Raw genomic sequence first — 23,299 nt, forward strand, 5'->3', positions numbered from 1 at the left:
TCTCTGACCCCCACCGCTCTGCATTCATTTGAAAAGTGCCACCATGAGGAGTCATGAAGCAGGGACAGATGATGGAGGAATCTTTTTAGAGTGCTTTTTTTTTTTAATAAATAAAAATATCAATATACTGGCGCCAGTGTATTGATAATGTCTCAGAGAAAACAAAGCCAAAAACAATTCAGTGCTGTCAATATTTTGTCCCCTAAATGTTACGTAATCCAGAAATGGTGCAATGATTAATCATTTTCACTGCTTGAACCAATGTGTCACACTACTATAAGAGGGCAAAACAGGGTCACTCACTTACAGCTGACCCCAACCTTTGGAGGGAATCATGCTGCCAAGCTGTAATTAGTAACTGACCTTCATGCTCCCTCTCTGAAGCACCAGTTTTCTTCATCTTCTTGGGGGTTTTCATGAAAAGTGGGAAGATGGTTCGCAAACCCAGGATGTCTACAAATTTATGACAGTTATCTGCTCCCTCTGGTCCAATCATCCCATGGTCCAGGACCTTCAGAGCGCTGGTTCGGGACATCTTCTTTTCTCTGCAGCAAAAAGAAGAAACAATCGATCTATCTGAAGAGCAGGGTATTCGAATGTGCCCTGAAAGGTATCTGCACATGGATAGATATCTAGTTACTACATGCCATTTTTATGTAGTTATTTTTACATGCAATCTCATCCTTGAGGTGCATGCTCTCATCTACCAGAAAAACAATATATTTTTGTTGCTGCAGTGACTGAATCAAACACGACATAGATTAAAATGGAACAGAGCTTTAAGTTATTACCAGAATAATAGGTCCAGAACAACAAGGTATTTGACACTCGTGGTACTGGAAGTTTGAAGCATTTAAAATGAACAATGGACTGAATACAAGAACCACTTGTGCAAACGCATTTGTTATCAAGTGCCATGTAGAAGTGATTTCAGCCCTTCTGGCTTTTTGAATTTTCTCTTGAATATAAACAAATGTACAATTGCTCCAGATCCAAATAAAAGAATATTTTCTTTACCATTATCCTCAGCATGAGGCTTGCCGATTTAATGACACATACTTGGCACTTTTGCGTGGCCTCTTTAAACTTCTGTAGCCATTCAGAAAATTGCCTCAAACAACTGCCTCAGAATCTTCCTGCAGGTCACTGTTAAAACAAACTTCCTTTGTGGAAGCAATAGGTGAAATTGACAGTTTAACAGGGCCTAGCATAAAATATTCTCTCTTCAAGAATCGATATGGCCGTCACATCCTTCGATTACATCTCTCCAAAGCCAAGGTTTGGTTTAAGTAACAGGTTTGCTTTATCAAGTCTTTTATTAGCATTTAATACACTAAAAATCATATCTTACAAACATACACCATCTTGTTATTTGATGTAAGTGCAGAGTTTTACAGAGCTGATTTGTACAGCTTGTACAACAACTCTCACAGAATAAAGTACAAGACATCCAGGGCATTCAGGAATGTGCAAGCTTGCTAAGCAATAATGAATTGTTGCCTATATTCTCCACTCATTTCATTTAGTTAGTTCTATGTCAGTAAGTGCCGTCGACCCAGTGTAGTGCAGGAAAACTCAAAGTAATCCCATAACTATTAAAAATGCTTTCATTAATTTAGAAATAAGAGTAAACATGATGATATGAATCTTCATCTGTTTTTCATCATCAACATATTGTAGTAATAAGGAGGCTCTGCAGTTTCCTTCTCTACACACCTCTTGTAGGAAATGTAGCTGTCTATCAAACTGTCACTTCCTCCATTCCTACCAATGACAGATGACAGTGTTTATCTCACAGGAGGGACACATATTTCAGGCAGTTGTGTCTGGTTCTGCAGACAGACACATTATATATGATGGACGGCAGTGAAGGGCAAGGGGGAGTGATATGCAGTGTACTTTCAGAAGGGAACCTTCTGAAGGGAAGCCAATTCAGCTCGCAGACAGGTGACTTAACTCAAAGTCCTGGTGTCATGAACTACGCTGCTGTCACATAAAAAAATGGGTTGTAGGTCGTATCTAGTGGATACAAGCATGACAGCAGCAGTATGTTTTTGATTTCAGTCAGATTCTAGATTAGACTAAATCATTCACAAAAAAAAAAAAAAAAACTGGAAAAGAGTTCATTAACCTGAGTAAATCCCAAAACACTGAGAACAATACTTAGATCAGAAAATGGCTAAATCCCACTGGAAAGGAAACCAAACTGAATTCAAAAACTTTTATAAATGCTGATTTATACAGTCTTACTGTGTGTATTTATATTAAAAAAAAAAAAAAAAACACCTCTGATACAGCTCAGATTCAGTTGCAGTCTAACAAATACACTGCTCAACAAAATAAAATGACCACTTTGAAAACACATCAGATCTCAATGGGGAAAAAAAAAAAATCATGCTGGATATCTACACTGATATGGACTGGGCAATGTGTTAGAAATGAAAGGATGCCACATTATTTGATGGAAATGAAAATTATCAACCTACAGAAACTCCAAAAATTAAAGTAGAAAAATGATGCTGCAGCCCAGTCTATGTTACCCAAACGTCATTGCACCAAGTCAAAATGGAACTCAGCAGTTTGTATGACCCCCACGTGCTTGTATTCATGCCTGACAATGTTGGGGCATGCTCATAATGAGACAACGGATGGTGTCCTGGGGGATCTCCTCCCAGATCTGGACGAGGGCATCACTGAGCTCCTGGACACCTGACGGCGTCAGATGGACCGAAACATAATGTCCCAGAGGTGTTCTATTGGATTTAGGTCAGGCGAGCATGTGGGCCAGGCAGTGGTATCAATTCCTTCATCCTGCAGGAACCACCTGCATACTCTGGCCACATAATGCCGGCATTGTCGTGAACCAGGAGGAACCCAGGACAGGTCTGACAGTGGGTCCAAGGATTTTAAAAAGTGTTCCTTTTTAATCAATCATCAAGACACTTGTCAATCTTTTATGTTGTACAATGCTGAAGAGGTCTGAAATTGAGTTTTTGATGGATGTGAGTAGATGAGGTTATCATAGTTTTTTTCCATACTCTGTTTATCCTAGTTATTTTGTAGCTCAAAAGGTCAAAAAACCCTACATTCTGTGTGATGTTTTCTTTTTTCTGGTTATGATGCTGTTTTGTTCAAAGTGTTGGCTATGTGTGTATCAAAAATATGAAGAAAATATGGCTGACCTGGTATTTAAAAGTGGACCTATTGTGATGCTTTGCTTCTCTTTATTTTTAAACTCCACTGGACGAGCTTTGCATGATTCACAGTTCAAACCTAGAAGTGCACTCAGTAGAGCAAATACCACCCCCACCCCAAAGTTTGCATGTGCCAATCCTATGCTGCAATAGATACCAAAACATACCCTCTCTCCTCCGATTGGTGGCCGAGGTTATAATTCTTAATTATCTTATGCTGGACCTTGGTACATTTGCAACAAGCAGCTTCAGCTCCTCTTCTAACTTTCCATTAGGCCCATCACAAACAGAAGGTCTGAAGAGCAGATGGGTGGAGCTTCTCTGCTCAAAGCCAACAGTAAAGAAGGAAGAGCACAAGTCAGTTTTAGGCTTGTATAATTTAACTTCTGTACCATATAGGCTCAAACAGCTGCTGTCACATTTCACTGCAATGTGTAAAAATGTTATAATGTGGCAAACAGAACCACATACATGTGCAGTGCATAACTGTATTTAAAAATCATTGATACGGCATAGATACATGTGATTAGTCATCTTGGGCTGTATGCGTTTCACTCAGAAGGTTCTGTAGGCAGTCAGAATTGCTAACAATGAATACAACAACAATTATGTCCAAGTTATGTAAAGTTAGGTGTTTAAGTCATTTAAACCTAATTACTGCACAGCAACAGGCTAATCTCTCTGCTGCATATAAATAAAGTGAACAAAAGAACAGAAATGTGATTACTGAGAGGTGCATATCTAATGCATGATAAAGTATGACATCCACATGTTGTTGGGGAGGTAATAAATAGATGAAGAAAATTCCTGTATTTAAGAGAGCTGCAGCAGGATTTGGACATTTTCATGTATGTAGTTGGCTTCAAATAAAGTTCATACTGTACAAAGAAGTGCTCATAAGTTAAAAGTCACAAACCTTGTTTCTTTCTTTAAAAAAAAGACATTTACAACATTCCCAAAGTTCTATTTTACTCTGTTATATGTTGTAATTACTGCGCCTTCTCCTTTCGTGTCTTTTTCTTTCTCTCTTCCCCTGGTGGATAATGTAACTGAAAAGGAGTTTTGCATTCCTATAATGAGATATTGATCGAAACATTAAATGTTCGTGTCCAGCGATGTGATTATCAGCGCAATAATGCAGAAGCTGTGAAGGTTTCATAAAGACGTGAAATACGTCTTTATGAGTCTTTAAGGTCACATCTCTGCGGCGCTGCACTCCACCAGCCGCTGATTGATTGGACTGGCAGAAAAACCGGGCAATAGAGTAGACACACAAAAGGAAAGCTGGCCTAGGAAAGCCATGTTCTATATCAAGAGATTTCCGTACTGGGTTTAACACTAAGCAGTTTTCTATTAATGTTTATTTTTATATCACTAAAGCAGTTATTGCTCATTTAAAATTCCACTTTGAGTACTTTTGTGTGTTACTACACTGAGAACAAAGTTCATACACCATGCAGTTCTGTTTCTGGATTTGTAGAAGTGATGCTGGTCATACGCGTTTAATACTGTGACAAATGTGTTCATGTACAGTAGCTTTAATGCAGATGAAACTAAAATGCTGCCAGGTAAACAGCAAGTAGCGTCACTGAATTTAAACCATTCAGACTAGTTCTTATATAGCAATTACTGCATTTGCAGTAATTCACCCCACATCAATTTTTTTTTTATGGCAAAGCACTAAACCAGTCTGATTATAAATTGAGTGCCCCATTTGAACTGAACAGGACTGATAACTCTTCTTTATGGCTCAGTCACACTAGAGTAAAAATAGGACCACAACCTCCTTGCGACTGCACAAATGAGCACAACTCACCAGTAACAATGTGTCTCTTTGCAATACGGGACTTGACTCAGTTTTTGTCGACTGGCTGGATTTTGGTTATATTCCTATAATAAAAGCAAATTTGCTGAGTGCTACTAATAAAAACCTTTGTATTGTTTACTTAAAACTGTGGTAAAATAAATTCTGTTTTCCGAGCCTGGCCAACAAGCAGCCCCTCTGGATTCACATGAGATTCAAACCCCACTCTTCCAGATAAAAGTCCATCATTGCAGCCTCAGAAGAACTTCATAACTGTACACACTGACTTTTTTTTTTCTGCTGTGTACTACTTTAAACTACTTGCCTGATCTGTTCTAAAATGACCTGGACTTGGCCACAATGTAGGTTAAAAACAGTAATCTATTAGATAATAAAAAAACAACAACAACAAAAACAAAACTGCAGTAACTTATCTACTAAAGGTACTTACTGAAGCCTGATTCACACACAACGAGTATTTCCTCTGGACCTCTAGTAATTTATAACACGAAGCACTCCAAGAGAGCAAGGCAGCTCACTCTCTGGGCAGTATTTACTTTTAAGAGAATAGTATTGTATTTTATATATATTAATTTTGCTTTCTTTGTTCTTGTTAAAATGTACTTTAAGAAGTTTGCAGTGCAGCAAAAATCAGATAAGGGCAGCATGACAGATGTTTACTTTGATTACAGAAACATTATGCAGGAGTAGGTAATGGATAATAGGTATTGATTTGGAAATAACTGGACATAAATAACTTGGTTATTATATTATATTATCCTACAGTACATTAACTGCCTTGAGGAGACTGTTTGTGATTTGGCGCTATATAAATACAACTGAACTGAATCGAATTGAATTTCTATCTAATAGGCAGCTCATTCTCTTTCTCTTGACAACACTTTCTTTAAAAATGCAACACATCTTGGGGTCAACTTGAAGGAGGCCCTTCATTCACCCATTCTCACAAGCACTTTTTTTTCTATGCTTACGTGGTTTCAATCTAACACTGACACACATTTACATGCCCATATACCAGTATCATTTCCTAACTCTTGTCAATACAAAGGCAGCAGAATTTTAGGCAGAGTTTTAAAGATATTGGACAAGATAAGACATCTTTATGAAAGTTTGAACTTATTTGACCTTAAATAAGAGGTCAGAGGTCCAAAGTAACATGATATGCTACGCAAATGCTACCAAACACATAACCCCCTCAGCATAGGTAATAATGTGGAAGTTGTCTATGATCTTAACCCAGTGTGATCCACTGCAAACTGGCATCTTTGTGGTTTTTAACTTTTTCTGTTTTGTTTTGCTTGTTTCTTTTTTGCAAAGTTTTTGTATCCACCACACTTTTCTTCTGCCTTTTTCCCCCACTTGAGAAGTGTGGAGGCTACACTGGCTATTATAGTTATAAGTTTGGACAACATTTTGGTAGCATCACTAAATAGCACATAGCCCTCTTCACAGAAAGAACACTTTCAAACTAATTGTAAGCACAAACTCTCGAAGTATGATGAGATGGAAGATGCACACGACACGTCATTTGGTTTGGATTGTATCGCTGTCAGCAGGCTTAAAACTTAAAATGTGGTTGTTGAAATATGTTGAAAAGTGTTCATTTTCAGACATCTCCCACCTAAAAAGATTGTGCAGGGAGAAGATGAACTTTTTTTACGCCAAAATTCCTACAACGTGACCAAAGGGGGCTAATTTTGTTATAAGAGAGGCTATTACGGCAATATCACAAGCTCCACGAGCAGGTTTCCACTGTAATATTCAAAATGTCTTGAAGCAGTAGTTATTATCATTGCAGCAAATAACAGCGGCACCTTTCAAAATAAAAATACTAACTGGTGCGGTGAACAGCAACAGCTAACATGGACGAACTGTCAAAGAGGCCTACCAGCAAGCACTCAATTTGTAGAGAAACTGGGAAGTAAAACATCTGAATCGACATCTGCAACAGCAGGAGAGTGAAAGCTGATTGCTGCAGAGGGTTAACAAGACTGAACCCAAATTACACTTGGCATTGACTTCTGCAATCTGTAGCTGGATATCATAAGAAAAAAAGCATGTTAATGTGAGATGCACACACTGCGGATGGCTCTCAGCTATGTGAAAATTGAGTCTCTACAGAATGAAGACATCAAGAAATGTTCCACCTCTGCATTTAAGCAGCCTAGGACTTCTTATGCAGCCTCACCTCAGCATGAGATTCATCAGTTGAAGCCCTTCTCCTCTGAGGAAGCGGTCACGATTGGAGGGCAGCATGAGGCAGGAACACAGAGCGTCAAACAGGTTCTCCATCATTTCCTGCTCTTCAGCTGTGGACGGGTTGTGACGCTTGAACACCTGGCGAGGGTAGGCGGGAGGACAAAGGGAGCATTTTGAAAGGATGCACAGCCATGCACATTTCTAAAAAGGATTAACACAGTTGACATTCTGATATGGTAACTGAAAAAAATATTAGCCATCCTCTGTAAGGATGAAAATGAGCCGTTCTGTGTACATGTTGACCTGCAGGTTAGAATACTGTGTGGTGGTACTCTAGTTAATTCTTGGGACTGGAGAAGCTCATATTAGAGAAATACTAAAGCTTTACCCGTGTGCGCCTCAAAGGGCCGGTGGGAAAATATGAAGGGTAGTGCGCAGACGAAACTAAAAATAGAAAGTAAAAAAGCAAAATCTTACAGATAGTTGCTGCAGTAACACATCAATGCCATCCATCTCACCCAGTAGTTCTCTAGTATCTGTGAAGGAGAAAAATACAGAGGAAAATATAAAAATGAAGGAACAAGACAGCAGGGAGATCATGCTGAGATGGTTGGGAAAAAAAAGACATTTAGTGAGCAGCAGGGAGGACAGAAGGCAGGAAAAAAATGTTTAAGTGGATCGAGAGAGAGACGAAGACAAAAGAGAAATTGGGGCTTTAGAGGCATAAATACTGACGAGCACATCGGCTACGAGGGGCCTCCAGAGAGTCAGCAAGTGAGGATAAATGAGGGCACTGAAAAATATACATCCTCAAGTTATTCCACGTAGACCTGAATATTACACAACACACCTCTGCTTCTTAGCGGCCCCAAATGAAACACACATACGTCCCATAAATTGACACTTCATTTTTCCCCTTTCCCTTGTTATTGCAAACTTTACGATTAACAGCAGAATGATCTGGAAAACATGCTGAATCTTCAGGCTGTTCATGGGCAGAGATAGAATGCTGAGCCTTAACATGCAATTTCTTTTAGAGTCTTGGTTTTAAATCCAATTCAATATTAAAATAAGCACATCAAAGCTTTTTCCAAACTGGCATTTTCTTAGCAGCTGTGTGATTTGCCTTATTCTTACTTCAAATAAGGAACATCATTTTTCTTTTGGTCTTTTGTAAAATAACTTTTTTTTTTCACATTTACATTATATTTTGTGTTTGAAAGGTAAGTGGAATTGGATGGAGACGGCATAAGTGAATAGGAGGGGGAGGGGGGGTGGACTTAAAATGAGACACAGCTCCTACTGAATATCAATGTAGCTTTTACATTAACGATTACCTGTTTAAGGACCAGACAGTCTTGTGGCTATCTGAGGCTTTACTGGGTTTTTAGTGTGAGAAGGAAAGACAGCAGAGACATAATGAGAACGGGAAACATTAAAGGTGACATGAAATCATAAAGTGGTGGAAGGAGAAAAAGGGAGAGAAAAGAAAAGGCAACACCGAGAAAGATATGAAAGGAGGGAAAAGGGAGCACGGAAAGGGCACAATAAGATAAGACTGCGACAGACCGTGACTAAGCCTAGATGTGCAGAAAAAAAGGAGTGAAAAGAATGGAAATAGGTTGGCAAAAATGTGAAAGATAAACTAATATCATTTGGAATGCACAAACCATTTAGTGAGACACACTTACTGTCATTGTTTTGAAGCAAGATGGCCAGGATTTCACTGCAGTAAAGCTTGTTAGCATCAAAAGGCATCTTTGCCTTAGAGGGAGAGGGAAAGAGACCAAAATCTAATTACCACTCATCTTGAGCAGCTCTGCTCGCTTTTTGTTTTGTTTTTGTTTTTTGAGAATTTGGAAATTAAAGTATTCTACAACAAAACCTTCATTTTTTTTTTTCTTTTTTCCTTTAAGCGGAAATTCTTCCTTGTATAATACACAAAGTAGCGCTCTGCATAAACAGCTTTGCTAAAGACATATTGAACCAGAAAATACAAAAATTAATTACTTTAAGAACAACATAACTTCAACAAAACCTTTTAAAGCAAAGGCACGTAAATGTTATCATTAACTCTACTTTAAAATATTGGTAAATAAACTCCTCATCACAGTTTGCTAGGGGCAAGGATGACAGCATGTCTTATTTTAATCCTAAAATATTCTGTTTAGTACAATATTACAACCAGGAAAAGAAGAAAGCTTCCATATTAGAGACGCTTATGTGCCAGCACATTCTGTCAACAAGCTGATTTAACCATTTATTGCAACTTAAAAAAAAAAATACACAGCATTGCAAATTTGCATGAATCCTCCAAGGCTAAAATTTGAGAAGGATGCTTGGATGCCTCTTGGATCTGGATTAGCTTGTGATATTTTCTTAAGAACATGATGTCATATTTTGATTTGATATGCATTTGTAAAGGTAAATCTTCAATTTTGGCCTATAATGCAACAGTAAAGAATCATTTAAAAAAAAATGCATCAATCCAGATCGACTCTAGAAGTTAAATTACCTCTAAGTTGGGCGTCTGGTAACATTTTCAAGCAAATCCTGCTAACAAACTGACAAAGCAAACCAATCACCTGCCTTTCTTGGGACAGGTAATAACTTAAGGCAATATTCCCATTCTTACCTTGATTCTCTTGAGCAGCCACTGCATGAGTCCCTGCTGGGCGGCCTCTGTACACATGCCTGGTCTGAACTCTGCCATGTTCTCGATGATGGCTGCAGAAAACACACAATGCCAAAATTCAGCCTTTAATGTTAATGTCATCCATTACAAAAGTTTCTAAAAGCATTCCTGATAAAGATCAATAAAGCAACAACCTGCCAGATCAATATCAAAACCAATGCTGATCTTATTTAATGGATTAGGAATTGCCCAGATGTGACTAATCCACATTAAATACACTTTCTCTCTCATCATAAAAGCACATCTTTACATTTATGTTTAATCTGTGTTGCTCTGTGTTCCTTTGTGCACAATATCACCTTAGTATAAAGTTTTTATTTCTAAGCCCAATATCAAAATCACGTATCAGTCAAAAAAAAAAAAAAAAATCAATCTTTGTTAAATAGGGTGTTGTTTTATAGAGGGTTTGTCTGGTTTCAGTCCCAGCTTCTTCTGATGTTATCATTAGAAAGCTGTCTCTGCTACTTGATGTCTCCATCAGAGCAAACTGAGTGCAGAGGAGGTCAGAGAGAGCAAAAGACATTGTGGGTGTGTTCATGAAACGAGGGGGGAGAGGAAGATTAACAGGAAGGAGGGTAGAGGAAAAGCAGAAGGGAGGGAAAGGGGGTGGGACGACAGGCCAGAGATGAAGGATGGAAAGCTGAGGGAATGAAGGACCTCAAAAATGAGTGAGTGAGGAGATAACAAGATGACAAAAGGAAGAGAGTTTTGCAAAAGAATAAAAAATGAAATAAAGTGAAAACATCTGGTGAGAACAGCTGCAGATGACAGAGAAATGATTGAGAGAAGCAGAGAAACAGGGGGATGGAGTGAAGGGGTACTGAGGGAGAGATGGGCCTTTATCAGTGATTCAAACAGAGCAGACAGACAGCATCCTGGAGGACAGCAGAGAGCAGAGAGCAGCCAAGGCAGACAAAAGGCTTATTCAAGCTCGGAGCGCTCCCTTGATAACTCACACACACAAACTTGAACAGAGGATGCGCAAGCACTGCTCCCACGATATAACCCTCATACACAGAGCTAAATACACACACCTAAACAGCCCTCCTGACACTCGGCCTCAATCTGGCAACAAAGAAAAAAAATTGTCTCGGTAGACTCATTCAACACAAAAAGAGCTGAGAGGCAGAAAAGTCTGATTCATGTGGGGCTAAATACAGAGACCAAGACTTTTCAAACTATCTGCTGGACCATGCCCTCTCCAAGACCTTGTGTATACAATTATTGCTGCCTAGTGACTCTATGACTTGTATGGTAGACTCTGAAAAGGTATAAAACCTCTAAAGAGTTGGTGCTAGAGATATTGACAGCTTCCTTTCATTGTCACTGAAAAATTCTTGGGCAGCTGGGAGCAGGGGGGACACACTGCTAACAGAATACAAATAAAGTTAGTCTACAGCCTCTGTAATGTATAACCCAAGTCTGCAAGGACTCCCTGTCACTGCGCTGCCCAAAGCCTTAACCCAGGCTCATATACACCTTAAAGGCATAACTCCCTCTGGAAATGCTTGCCATGTTTCAGTACTAAAGAAGGCAGGGCTTGCCAATTATTGTTGCTTAAAATATTCAAATCTTACTGAGGTGCTATTTTTAACCAAGTCTGTTTTGATAGCGTTGAGTATAGGACCAGACTCTCTCCAGCACCTGCAGTGAATGTCCCAGATTTCTCCCAAATATTAGTCTTACTTGTTTTGAATATGAATAAATGTGCAAAGCTCTGCATTTAAAGTGACTGCCAGTCTTTAATGCTTATACTACTCACAGGAACATGGTATAGGTTGTAGCCCTTATTATTTGATATTTGAGCAACTTACATATTTCTTGATTTCTCAAGTTAGGAGGGGGGGGGGGGGGGGGGGGGGCATTTGTGAAATTTCTTCCCTCCTAGATATTCCACGGTCAACTGTAAGTGGTATTTTTGCAAAGTGGAAGCATTTAGGAACCACAGCATCTCAGCCACAAAGTGGCAGACCACATAACGTTACAAAGCGGGGCTGCCGAGTGGTACGGCACATAGTTACAGTGTAACATGGGTAAGTACAGAGATCCAGACTACATTAGGGTATAATATTAGTCACCACCTGTTAGCCGGCACTGGAAAAATAAATTATTTAAATTTTTTTTAAATAAGAAATCAAAAAACTAATCCCGCGGCATCAACTCTGCAAAGAGTTGTTTGCTCAGTGTAGCCACAGAGTTAGAACCAATAAAGCATGTGGAAGGAAAGATAAAAACAGCTTGGCTAATATAACAAATATGAATCTGTAAAATAATCTCAATAGAATTCTGCATATGAAGTTGTTAATGCCAATATGTAAAAGTCTAATAAATTTAAGCATTCAAGCGACACAGAAAAAAAGTATCCAAGATACTTGTTACTTGGGTTCACTCCACTGAACAACACGGCAGAAACAGACTGCTAAAAAAGAAATAAACAATTCCATATTTCGTTCCTGGCACCTGTTTTGTTTGGTCAGTCTCACTGTGATACTCCATTCAAAACATGATGAATGTTTGACTGCTTCATGCCAAAACTTCAACTGTTTGAGTCTTTGACTGATTTATTTTACAAATGTTGGACAGACAACAAAATGGCTTTAGCTGCATTTCTGTCCTTTAATCCACGGGACAATGCTGTAGTTACAGACATTACCTGGCTGAAGGCTTTATAGAAATGAGGTACTACAGTGTGAAAATCAAGCTTTTATTTATATAATTCCCACAGCTGAAAAACTACTGTGTCACAGTCTATTAAAGTATCACTGAATCTGAGTTTAGCCAAACTGGGAAAAACTGTTCACAAGAATAAAAATTGGTATTATGATGACAGTTTTATTTAGAATAACTAGACAGTGGAGCATCATTGTTAAGATTTTGGTGTACATCTCCATACCGAGTGTGTTATAGATTCCATCAGCTTCCTCTTTCACCTGTTCGTCCAGACGCTCCATATTCTGCACCAGCAAGGCAACCACTTGACCTTCCACCTACAGACACACAAAGATGAACTTCAAGTCATGGTTCTAGTACATTTTTACCAAAAGGTACAATAAAACTGTATTTTTTAGCAACAATTTTTCATTGTTTCAAAAAAATCTTAAAGTTTTGGTGAAAGGTAACAATGCAAATACAATATTTTTTCAGACAGTCTGTATTAAAAAAAAAAAAAAAAACACACATGCAGAGACTATGCAGGGATGACTGCGATACTTTACTTTTCAGTCTTGGTCTTGGCAGATGACACTTGGTTCCTGAAAATGTCCAAGTGTTATCAGTCAAGTCAAGATTGGAGACTCATAACCACACAAAGCTTGCAAGGCGCCAGCGAGCTCGATAAATGTACTCTTATAAATGAAAGAAGACAGTCAACGCAGATTTATGAGCCACTGGAGACCGCCGTGGATCATTTTGATTTATCTTATCAAGGATGCCACCTGGCCTTCAGGTAGCAAGGACAGAGGAGCTGAGGGCATTACAGCAAACAGGACAGACAAATGGATTCAACCAACCCTTGCTGCCCTGAAACTGTTTCCCTTGGAAGTAGCTGTAAAGAAGTGTGAGGTTTATGGGCGCTCCATTGCATGGTAAATGGACTGCATTTATAAAACACCTTCATCCTGTGAGAGGGCTGCACAGCTATAAGAGTCACTATCTCACCCACTATCATGTAAGAAGCCAAGTCACAAACACACACGAGCCAGCTTTTGTCAGCAATTTTCGACATTTATCCTGCTGTATCTAGTTCTTCCTGTCACACACCAAGATAGAAGCCTCAGATATGTGCTTCTAAGACACTGTGTCAGTTATTTAGAAGACAAACAGAATTTTAACACATTATACTTACACAGAAAGTGAAGTTAATAATCTGCTCTGTGTTGGTAAGGCAATTTTAGGGCACTGCCGCAGAAGGAATCTATACATTCATCCACCGACTAAAGTGAATTAAATGAATTATTAAAGTGGCACCTGCTATTGTGGAGAGGTGGGGAGACAAGCTGAGCTATTTGAGAACTACTACACAATAGAGTTTGGGCATCGCCAAAAGGGCAGGGGTTCTTGTGTGGTATTTATGTATGTTTTTGGCAGTAAGGACTACAAGCCCAAGGCTCACTGATGCACGTGAAGACTATATAGACCGATCGCACAAAAGAGCTGTACGGTAGCACAACTGCTGAAAAACTTAATGATGGCTATGACTGAAAGATGTCCAAACAGAGCACATTGCTGCTTGCTGCATACGGAGTTGCGAGCTCACCTGCTGGTAACTGCGCTCATCGTGATTCCAGTCTACCACTTAATGTGCCTACAAAGAAGAAGATCATTGTGGAACTAGAGCAAGGACGGGTGGTCTGATGAAACTTGTTCTCTTTGACGTTGTGTAGACCGTCTGTTACATGTGTTTACCTAGACTTGGCATGAAGGGAAGAAGCTGAGCCAATGAAGGCAGTTTGATGTTTGGGCAATCTTTTGTCTTGGGTCATGACACTCATATGGATGTTACTTTGACATGTACCAACTACATATACGTGTACACTGGTTTGGGGAAGCAGCATTCCCTAATGGCACTGGCCTAGTTGAACAGGATAACAGGTCAATATGCCCATCAACACTGCACAAACTGTTCAAAGAGCATGACAAAAGTTTTGTGGTGCTGGCTTAACCTAAGAAATCCAATCAACTATCTGTGGAATGTGCTAAAATCCATGGAGGCCACTGGCAACCTGCAGGTTAAGGATACCACAACACTTCATTAGAGGTCTTGAAGAGTTCATGTGCCACCAGGTAAATGCATGATAAACTGCACCTGCCCAACCTTGATAATTTAAAAAACCAACAACAACCAAAAAAAACCCACAGTTCTGGTGTTAGCATCTTGCTTTCATGGGTATCAGAAACAGTGATATAAAGGGAACAATGTCACACTGAATCTATCAGTATGTAGTATGTGGGTATGTCTGTTCGGTGCCATGTGGATGTGTAAAATATGGGGTCAAGCTGCTCAAAAACCTCCAAGACTTCCAATGAAAGTGGTCATTCACAGCAATGAGAAACAAGCCAACAGATTTTCTGATGAAGTGTCACAGTGACAGCTGTGAAGAAGCAGGGGCACGCATTTCTTTTCTCCATTATGGCTATACCCGCACATTATTGTAGTTTGACCTTTGTCGATGTCGCTCTAAATGTCAGAAAACATAATGGGATATCAAGACTCACGATGCTCTAATATGTATGAAAGCCCGACAGGCTGAACTACAAAAAAGGAATGAGGGGACTAAATATACAGAGAGATGGAGAGACGGGGAGAGATCGTCAACAGTGAAGTGATGCCAACACACACAGCCGGAGGGTGACAAAGAAAACAGAACAGAAAAAGAAAGAGTGGGAGAGTAGATGCTGTAATTATGCTGATCAAACTGCATACTGAAATCCATCTTTTCCTCTTGACTGAGTTCTTGTCATTTTGCTAATCCCATCATTTTTTTCCCCACATAACCTCCCACTGACAGATAGCTGAAAAGAATGATTTGATTTTAAATAAACGATGAATAAATCAACAGGTAACTTTTGTCCCTGTTAATGACAGAGAGAACTAATTTTTATGTTTTGTTTCTTTTTCCCCTTAGAGTTATTTTAATATATATAATAGTTATGCATCTAAGTGAGAGGCAACTGAAACTTTGCTTTTGATTCATCAATAAATAAGTAATTAATTTTTCTCCACCTGAGCCAAGAGGCTCAAGTGCCAACTCTAAAAAATGCTGCTTCATCAATATCATCAGACTCATGGAACTTTTGTACTCACCAGAGCATCTATGAGGACCTCAGCGCCCTCCTCGCTCTCGTGCAGTGTGTCGATATCTGTCAGCTCCTGCAGCAGGTCCACCACAGCTATAGCAACATGTGGTCCAGGCTCAGGACAATAAGCTAAAAGAATACTCCACCGATTTAACACTACAATCCTATAACACTGTAAAAGTAAAGGACCAAAATCAATGCTCTCTCTCCTTTCCTCTCAAAGCCAGGCCTACTTTACCCACAATGCCAACAATTGACAACATATCAAATAAAAAGCTGATATCTTTACTCTCTTAGCACCTTTTCACCTTCCTATCCTGTCTTTGGTTCTCAAGCCCAGTCATCTCAGAATCTTTAAAAGCCCCATGACTTTTCATCATTTTAAAAGAACTAGGGAATTTCATTGCCACTTTAATTGAATTTGAAAAAACTGCACTCGCTACATTTACAACAGTGAACTTCAGTGACACAGAGGAAAAGGTTTAAAGACCAGTGTTACATAGAAATCAATCACATGAAAGGATATCAGTGTTTTCATGACTAAGGAGGCCCAGCAACGAGTGGACAGCATTCAGCTCCACCAGCAGGTGGTAGAGATCCGGCATCGTAGCAATCACATGCATTTCCTGGATAATGTCATTCAGATCCAGCTCTGACTCCATGAACCTGGTTTAAAACATTAAAAAATTATTAGAGTACTTGCATTATGTTTCAGTCTCTTCATACGTCATCATACTGACAGTGCTTCTTACAAATGTTTTGTTTTAAACTCATCAAAAAAACTGTACCAAGCTCCAGCTAAGTCCACATGTAATTTAGTTTGTTGGAGTTTCAATGAACACCTGAAATTACACCATGAAGTTAATCAATGTACACTGTCTGTAATGGGCTTACTTCTCTGGATTGTCTGGAAACTTAATCCTCAGTTCCTGGTTTTTGTACGACCTCTTCTCAAAGGTCAGGATCATTTTCTTCACTGAGCTCTCATCGACCGGCTCTGCCTGTTGGATTAGCCCAGGAGGCAGGGAAATGGGAGAAAAAAGATAGAAAATGGAAGACAGGGAGAAAAAGGAAAAAAATGATTTTATTAAAGCAACTGCTGCAATAACAAAGAGACTGTGGGGTCACCTTAATTATGTGAGTGAAGCGAAGTGTACATTTCTTCTATCAGAGGGAGTGCACTTAAGCAAAACGAGAACGTGTTTGACCTCCTGGTGGATTAAAAACCTGTAAAGTGCTCAACAGATAACAACAAGGCATCATAACACACCCTTACACAATATGAAAACCAAGGTAGTGACAGTCAAAAACAACCTCTCCTGGTATTTCTAAGTTACTTTGTTGCTACATCTGTTGCTATTTCACTGTGTGAGTGTTGCAGTAATTTAGGCCTCAGCCCCATTCTCTCTAAGTCACTTAAAAGATCCAAGATTACCAGATGATTCAGGATCAGCAGATCCTGGTTACAGTTAACCAGTTTTGTTTGGTTGTTCAAAGCCACAAGAGCATTAGATCAGCCAAGCTGGATACATTCATGATGAATGCATACTCCCTGTGGTCAGTGAATATAGGAAACAGCAATACTAAAAACTATAATTGGCAACCCTGAGATTGGAGGAATGATGCCACAATGAGCTGAACTAAAGGTAATATCAAAGGAAGAAAGAACAGGTGTCAAAAATAAAACAATAAGCAATCTACCTTCTGCTAAGATTAATTCTTTGTAATTCACTAATTTAAAGCAACATCAGCTCAAACTCAACAGGAAATTCAGGTAGGGAATCACAGAATGCCATGAATAGGGAAAGTGAAAAGTGACAATGAAAACCTTTGTGTGTCCATTGCAATGATCTTATAATTTATATGCTTATCTCATAATCATCATCATCATCATCATTAATAAATTTCATATGTGAATTATTTCCTCCTGACTAAAGCAGACCTTGTCTAAAAGAAATAAATCATTATCAGTTAATATTCTATTCCCTTTTATTTAATCTGGATATGGAGAAATGTTACACCATGTAAAAACTCTGTTATAATTATGATAACATAATAATTATAAACATTTCACCACCTCAGGTTCTTCTTCATCCTGGTCCATCAGCTTTTCCAGAATCATCTTCTTGTCCCCCGTCAGCTCCTCAGTCTCCCTCATTTCAGCACCTCCTTCTGCTTCCCTGTATCTTGCCAGCTCTCTAGCACCCATCCCTTTCAGCTGCTTCCCTCCTCTGGAGTCCTCATCTCCTCCTGCTCCTCCATCCTCCTCCCCCCTGGGACGCTTTGCTCCTCTATCAGGCTGCAACATGAATATGGATCATTAAATATGATCATGTTTACTCTACTAGATGGATATATGAAAAAAGTGTCACGAGAGCTTGAAATAATGATGCTTGTGTTCAGTAAGGTGGTATTTAACAGATTAAAAATAACTAACAATGTATATTATGCTACATGTCAAGTATCTCCAAGTACCTGACTAGATCATATGTGGTAACTATAGAAAAGTCAATACACAAAAGCACTAAATCACGATTTAGTTTAATGAGTCATGTGGTTGTGCTTCTTTGTTTCACAGAAGTTAATCGTCCACACAGCAGCAGCTGTCAAAAGCAACTGCTTCAACATAACTGACAACTAAAAAAAAAAAGTTGCAACTAGAAGTGTGAACCAAAGACGAGATTTTACTGAAATGCAGTTTTAAGAAGTGGGCCAGCCTGATACAATCACAATAAAATCCATTTCTTGTGTATACCTTGTGCAATAGACGAAACTGCTTCAGCCATGATATTTGTTGTTGACATTAAAATACAAGACAAAAGCCCGAATCAAACTGACTGCATTTTGACGAAGCAATGCCAAAGATTCAAAACACTGTCGTTTGCAAAACTAGTTTTGCCGAAAGCAAGCTCGCAGTTTCGCAGTTTGCAGCGACATGGATAGCAGACTTAGCTAACGCGCTAACTGCTAATCACTGGTAAGTAAATAAGCACTTGAGTTAAGTTGTTCTTTCTTTCCGTGCAAGCGCCTCTTAGTTGTGACTTACTGGTGGTTAAAAACAGACATAAGCAAAATAGGCTAAACAAAAGTATACATGCTCACATTCATCAAACTGTTAGCATTTATTTGGAAGCAAATGAATGAGATAAGTTACTGTTAGCTCAGTTAGCTCTTGCTAATACGGACAGGAGTGGAACGCTTACCTGATAGTTCAGGAGCTCTCCGACATCCATTTGTCCAAGGTAGAAGCCTCAACTTTCTGACAGGTTGGTTTCCAAGTTGGAAAAGAGCTCACACTATCGAAAGCAGTCAGCTATTCCGCTAACAACAAGCTCCCCACAGACACATGCCTGCCGTAAAACTGCCTTTCCTCATTGCCGCAGCAACCTACTGTCGTAAACTTTGACGTTGATGAGCGGAGCCTCAACCATCTTCGCTCGGGGCGCTTATTTGGAAAGGTGTTTGAAGTACCGAGTTACTTTCATTTCCCTGATCAGGCAAAAGCTGCATGTAAACAATCCAAGTTTCATGAAAACAACAACAAAAACGCTATCACCACCTTTACTGTTGCAGAATTCTCCCATAGATTTGACTGTACAGTTTAATTAGGTTTGTCTACTTTCTGTTGAATCTATGTTCTTTATTTTCTCTGATGCATATGTGATTCTAAACCAGACTTACAAATATGACTTACTTTATTTTAACCCGAGATGCGTTGTCACAGCACAGCACATCACACAAAACTAGTATTGGTATTGTTTTATTTAATATTTAATGTTATCCTTATAAGAATAATATTAAGAAATAATTTATTTTCCCCATTTTTGAAATTCCTCTGTAATTAGTTAAAATAAATAAGATTAATAATAGTATTATATAACAAGTAAAATGAAATGTTTCTAAATCAACAAAACTTTTTACAGCTTAATGTTAAAATTAAAGAGCAGATCACTCTCTGCATTATAATATTTTTATTATAATATGTTATTGCATGTGGTACTAAAGATTTCCTGAATCTGTCCTTGTGGCAATGTAGGAGCCTCTGTCTGGCACAGAAAGTGCTCTGCTTTAAGTGGTGCTGAAGGTGGTCAGAATTATCCATGATGGTTTCTTCAATGACCACCTCTCCACCTCAGATTTGAATGTGTCCAGATTGCAGCTAATCACAGAGCCAGCACTGCACTCGCCACAACTGACTGAAAGAAAATCTTCATCATTTTCTATCAGCTTCCATAGGACATAGAGCCTGCTCATCCCCTTCTTGCATATAGTCTCTGTGTGGGTTTTGCAGTTCAACCTGTTGTTACTGTGGACATCCAGGTGCTTGTACTCTTCCACAATATCCTGTCCCAGGATAGAAATGGGTAGTCATCCTCTTCCTTCTGAAGTCAGTGACAGTCTCTCTGATCTTACACATATTCATACACAGATAATTTCTCCAAGGCCACTCTGCAAAATCATCTTTTAGTGCTCTATAATTCTACTGCCCATTGAACTTAAACTCTGAGGTGCATAAGGTGAACAGGAATGGAGGCAGCAGTCACTTGTTGAGGTTTTGTACCACATATTACCAAATCTCCACCATCGCACTCTTTCTCTGTTTGGAAACCTGCCTGCTCTCCTCAGATCCCTCCAAAGTATTTTTTCTGGAAATGCTCACGTAAGATGACAAAATCTGCTCACAACTGGTCAGAGATGCTTCCACACTCTTCTTGGTCCAGCTAACATTCCTTCTTTTTTCCTCACAGAGTTCCTGGTTCAGTTTCTGCTGTCAGTTTTGCCACGCCAGAAATCTATTCTCAGTTTGTGAATAAATATTTTAAACTTGCTCCTGGTGTGCTGAGTCGGAATTTAGATGAGAACTTGTGCCTAAACATGACAAACAGACATCAGACAGCGCACTAGCCACTCTCACATACCCGGGCCTGTCTGGTATTCCACGAGTTGGTGGACATATTCACTGACATTGCCTGTGGCTTCTCTCTCAGTATCAGTGGCTGAATCGCGTTAAATGCACTTGAGAAATCAAAGGAGGTGATCTCCACCCTGCAGCCATCTAGATGGGAGTAAGCTCTCTGCAGCATGTAGATGATTGCATCATCCACTCCCAGATTTGCTCTATTAACAAACAGCTGAGAGTGAAGACATGTTTTTACCTGAGCTTTCAGGTGGGCTAAGACTGGTCTCTCCAGTACCTTCATCACTTGTGATGGTCGATATCAGCAACAGGTCGGTAGCTGTTAAGCTCTGATGGTGTTGACTTCTTCAGTACAGGAACCAGGATTTTTTTCCCACAACACCGATATCTTCTCCTGCTTCATTACTCAGGCTGTAAATGTGACTCAGGATCCACAGACAGCTGGCTAGCACAGGTCCTCAGAACCTTGGGGCTGATATCATCAGGGTCAGAGAAGTTAAAAGTGATGGTTATGTTTGTTTGTTAGGCTGTTTTATTACACTGCACAAAAAAAAAAAAAAAAAAAAAAAAACCTCTGTGTGTGGCTTTTGCATGTTCTCCCCGTGTCTGCGTGGGCTTCCTCCGGCTACTCCGGTTTCCTCTCACAGTCCAAAGACATGCAGTTACTGGGGTTAGGTTAATTGGTCACGCTAAATTCCCCATAGGTGCGAATGTGAGTGTGAATGGTTGTCTGTCTCTCTGTGTTGGTCCTGCGACAGGTTGGTGACCTGTACAGGGTGTACCCTGCCTCTCGCCCTATGACAGCTGGGATAGGCTGTGAATATTATTTTTCTTGCTTAGTAGAATACGTCTACATATGCATGCATTACTAATAAGCTACTTCATCCACCACAGATAATACATCTTAACAAAAATATGTTTCTCCTCTCAACAAAATCCTTTGGGCTCTGTTGCCAATGCTGAAATAAGCCCACTTAATAATACAACCAAAATTACACATGACTCTTACCTCATCAGACCTCACACATGGAATCCCTGTCTTATAGGCTCAATTTTTACTGCATTCAGAGCAGAAGCAGCTTCATATGCCAAGCTCTCCGACTGTTCCAGACAAGCAGAAAATCACCTTTTCAATGAGCATCATTTGGAAATGTATGAGTGCAGCACGATGTAGAAGCCTCCATTGCCACTCCAGTTTCTGGTCAGTGATCTGTGACAGTAGAGCAATAGAAACAACATTTAAAAGGAAGGCCACTGCCAGGCAGTCAAGCTTGACGTCCCACCAAACATGAGGGGAAAAGCATTTGATCAAAGGCAAGAGAGAGAAAAGAGAGTAAAAGGGAGCATGAGGGTGAAAGGAGGACTTTATATGGAAATCCCATGGCTGGTGAGAGGCAGTATCACATGAATACAAAGCTCTGATTCGGGAAACTTGAGAGAGGTCTTTTTATGAAGTTGACAACTGAATTTGGGTTAAAAAAGAAAAGAAGTAGCTGATATAAAAAGTATTTCCACAGATACTCCCCATCACAATGCTAAAAATGAATGTTGGTGTTTATTTATCAAGTACAGAATTAATCAGGTACATTATTAATTGTTTTGTATTGCTGACAGCTGTATTCATGTAAGCAATGACAAAGAGCCACATGTTCTTCTGATGCCCAAAAGCTGGATGATAAAGACAGGGAATATAGTGACTATAGTAACAGCCAAAATGTGAATAGTTCAATAGAGTGCATATCTGAGTAAATGTGTGGTCAACTGGGGCACAGGAAATGATTCCTTTCATTTGGTTCAGTGAAGCAGAGACAGAGTTTTTTTTTTTCCAGTGTGAGGCACTTAAGTTTGTTGAAAAGTTCAATAAGAAAACTTTTCTATCAGTGGGTCCTTTTCACACAAGTCACTGCAGAGAAAGCACCAGTGTACGGGATGAATGATTAATTGCTGAATTCCATTTGGCTTCAGTTGAAGGGTATTGTGCATGCTGGCTTGCTGTCACATTGAAACCGTCATGCCTTACTGAGACAGTTAAATAGAAGAGAATCATTGTTACACTCGTACTTTTGTCAAGTCAAAAATTTCCTTATTATACAGGAAATATAATAGGTGATTGCAAAAATACCATAATAAAATGCAATCTGGTATTTTTCTTTATATCTTATTCATGGATAAAAAAAACTCTGTTTGAGACCACAGTGTTCAATATTTACAATAACTCCAAGAATCTGAGACCACTAGTTTGCTTCTTTTTATTTAATTACATTCATTAATCCATTACATATTACAATAGGTTAAAGTCAGGTGACTGTGGAAGAAAGCCCATGACAGTCAGCACTCCTTAGTCATCTTTGGTCTTCAGGTCATTAAAACTTCAAAGCCTGTTTTGACTCATTATCCCGCCTCAGTGTGAATCTATACTTTATTATAAAGATGCAAAGCAAATGGAGTAGCTTGTCTCTAAAGACTGGGGTGCTGATTCTAGCTGGCCAGAATGGAGCTGATTCAGCTCAGGTGTCCAACTCCAGAAAACCTGGTCAGCCTGATCATGTATTGGATACAACAGACCCACTTTTCTTTGTTTTAGAGCACCTTAAAAACCCATAGTTGTGATTTGAGGCTTAGAAAACCTCACTTTGCCTGCAAATGCAAACAAGTTGACTTGACATGATGCT

The 23,299-nt window shown here is 39.3% G+C and overlaps 1 protein-coding gene across 1 annotated transcript in view; it reads right to left on the bottom strand.

Annotated features, from left to right (window-relative positions):
• Positions 1 to 19,075, bottom strand: part of ctnnbl1 (catenin, beta like 1) — a 60,699-nt gene extending 41,624 nt beyond the window's left edge. Inside the window, exons 1-11 of the mRNA XM_030733751.1 lie at positions 18,913 to 19,075; positions 17,787 to 18,008; positions 16,604 to 16,710; positions 16,236 to 16,375; positions 15,717 to 15,814; positions 12,807 to 12,900; positions 9,854 to 9,945; positions 8,910 to 8,982; positions 7,696 to 7,754; positions 7,208 to 7,356; positions 364 to 545 (exon numbers count right to left, since the gene is read on the bottom strand). Of these exons, the coding sequence (XP_030589611.1) occupies positions 364 to 545; positions 7,208 to 7,356; positions 7,696 to 7,754; positions 8,910 to 8,982; positions 9,854 to 9,945; positions 12,807 to 12,900; positions 15,717 to 15,814; positions 16,236 to 16,375; positions 16,604 to 16,710; positions 17,787 to 18,008; positions 18,913 to 18,942 (1,246 nt within the window). The 5' untranslated portion in view covers positions 18,943 to 19,075. The remainder of the gene's footprint in view (positions 1 to 363; positions 546 to 7,207; positions 7,357 to 7,695; positions 7,755 to 8,909; positions 8,983 to 9,853; positions 9,946 to 12,806; positions 12,901 to 15,716; positions 15,815 to 16,235; positions 16,376 to 16,603; positions 16,711 to 17,786; positions 18,009 to 18,912) is intronic.
• Between the last annotated feature and the right edge of the window lie 4,224 nt (positions 19,076 to 23,299).

This window comes from Archocentrus centrarchus, chromosome 7 (genome assembly GCF_007364275.1).
Source record: "Archocentrus centrarchus isolate MPI-CPG fArcCen1 chromosome 7, fArcCen1, whole genome shotgun sequence".
Classification (NCBI taxonomy): Eukaryota; Metazoa; Chordata; class Actinopteri; order Cichliformes; family Cichlidae; genus Archocentrus; species Archocentrus centrarchus.